The sequence below is a fragment of the Oncorhynchus masou genome, unplaced genomic scaffold (assembly GCF_036934945.1).
Source record: "Oncorhynchus masou masou isolate Uvic2021 unplaced genomic scaffold, UVic_Omas_1.1 unplaced_scaffold_1176, whole genome shotgun sequence".
Lineage (NCBI taxonomy): Eukaryota > Metazoa > Chordata > Actinopteri > Salmoniformes > Salmonidae > Oncorhynchus > Oncorhynchus masou.
This window is the reverse complement of record NW_027001526.1, coordinates 139178-141260: the sequence shown is the minus strand read 5'-3', so window position 1 is coordinate 141260 and position 2083 is coordinate 139178. Positions and strand designations below refer to the sequence as shown.

Sequence of the window (2083 nt, the reverse complement as noted above, 5' to 3'; positions counted from 1 at the left end):
TCTCTAAAAAAAGTGAATAAATTGGAAACGGGAAAATCACGATGCAGTTTCTGTTTGTTTATTGACAGGTTGGTTTTGTTCTTTTTTAAACTTTTGCAGTAGACAGACAGACAGACAGACAGACAGACAGACAGACGAATCCCAGATGAACCCAGACTACCATACATTTCATGACCATACTAGCATACCAATTAGAATGTACTGTAGCAAAGTGTGTGGGTCTTGGAACATCACTGAAGGCTGTGACCTTTTAGAAGTGCAGCTGTACTTTGTGATGCGTCACACAGAATGCCACCCTGAAGGATCCTGTGCTACAGTTCTTCAGTTCCTGCTGAGAATAGTTTCCCCCAGGCCTACTGGACAGGACCCTATGGAACAAAACAGAGAGTAAAAAAAAGAAGAACGAGAATCAGTACAATATTGAAGTTAATCACGTGTGTCAAGGAGCTGAAAGTAGCTAATATTGTCGTTTATTTTCATAGACAAACTAAATCAAGTCCTTACTCTGATAAATAGTTGAAGGTCATATCTTTGAAAGGTTTTCTCTTATCGGAGCAGACCTCGTTCTCGACTAATTCCATAGTAAAGTGAATCAAGGTTTGGCAGGCAGAGGAAAGGCAAGCATCTGGGTCTAATGAGGAATAGTCAACCTCACTAAAACAGACAGACGAGCCTCTTTATATTACAACCCTGATATGACTGTTATTCTGCAACCTGCAGCAGCACCTGACTTACGGCATAAAGGACCAGACATCTGTTTCCTTTAGACTAATAAAGTACTCAATCATTGATTCATTCATCCAAGCACAGGCGCAAAAAAACACCCCGACGATTTTTGATTAGCAGTTCTCAAAATGGTTACCTTGGCAACGAGCTGGGGCTTCTGTACTCCTAGCCAATCACAGAGCTGGTTTCTGTGGGTCCTCACCGTGGCGACGTCCTCCTCCCTAAAACCAGAGGATACAGAGAGGACAACGTGAAGATGACAGACTGACCCTACAGTAGGACCGACCATACAGTAGGACTGACCCTACAGTAAGACCGACCCTACAGCAGGACCGACCCTACAGTAGGACTGACCCTACAGTAGGACTGACCCTACAGCAAGACCGACCCTACAGTAGGACCGACCCTACAGTAAGACCGACCCTACAGTAGGACCGACCCTACAGTAGGACTGACCCTACAGCAAGACCGACCCTACAGTAGGACTGACCCTCCAGCAAGATTGACCCTACAGTAGGACCGACCCTACAGTAGGACTGACCCTACAGTAGGACTGACCCTACAGCAAGACCGACCCTACAGTAGGACCGACCCTACAGTAAGACCGACCCTACAGTAGGACCGACCCTACAGTAGGACTGACCCTACAGCAAGACCGACCCTACAGTAGGACTGACCCTCCAGCAAGATTGACCCTACAGTAGGACCGACCCTACAGTAGGACTGACCCTGCAGTAGGACTGACCCTGCAGCAGGACTGACCCTGCAGTAAGACTGACCATACAGTAGGGCCGACCCTACAGTAGGACTGACCCTACAGCAAGACCGACCCTACAGCAGGACTGACCCTGCAGCAAGATTGACCCTGCAGTAAGACCGACCCTACAGTAGGACCGACCCTACAGTAACACTGACCCCACAGTAGGACTGACCCTACAGCAGGACCGACCCTACAGTAGGACCGACCCTATAGTAGGACCGACCCCCCTAGTAGGACCGACCCTATAGTAGGACTGACCCTAGAGTAGGACTGACCCTAGAGTAGGACTGACCCTAGAGTAGGACCGACCCTACAGTAGGACCGACCCTACAGTAGGACCGACCCTACAGTAAGACCGACCCTACAGTAGGACCGACCCTACAGTAGGACTGACCCTACAGCAAGACCGACCCTACAGTAGGACTGACCCTCCAGCAAGATTGACCCTACAGTAGGACCGACCCTACAGTAGGACTGACCCTACAGTAGGACTGACCCTACAGCAAGACCGACCCTACAGTAGGACCGACCCTACAGTAAGACCGACCCTACAGTAGGACCGACCCTACAGTAGGACTGACCCTACAGCAAGACCGA

General features: G+C 49.5%; 1 protein-coding gene across 1 annotated transcript in view; it reads right to left on the bottom strand.

The window, feature by feature from the left end:
- Nucleotides 1-49: 49 nt before the first annotated feature.
- The window catches only part of LOC135529523 (tubulin-specific chaperone D-like), a 97218-nt gene continuing 95184 nt past the window's right edge, over nucleotides 50-2083 (bottom strand). The window contains exons 25-26 of the mRNA XM_064958210.1: nucleotides 863-947; nucleotides 50-368 (exon numbers count right to left, since the gene is read on the bottom strand). Of these exons, the coding sequence (XP_064814282.1) occupies nucleotides 354-368; nucleotides 863-947 (100 nt within the window). The 3' untranslated portion in view covers nucleotides 50-353. The remainder of the gene's footprint in view (nucleotides 369-862; nucleotides 948-2083) is intronic.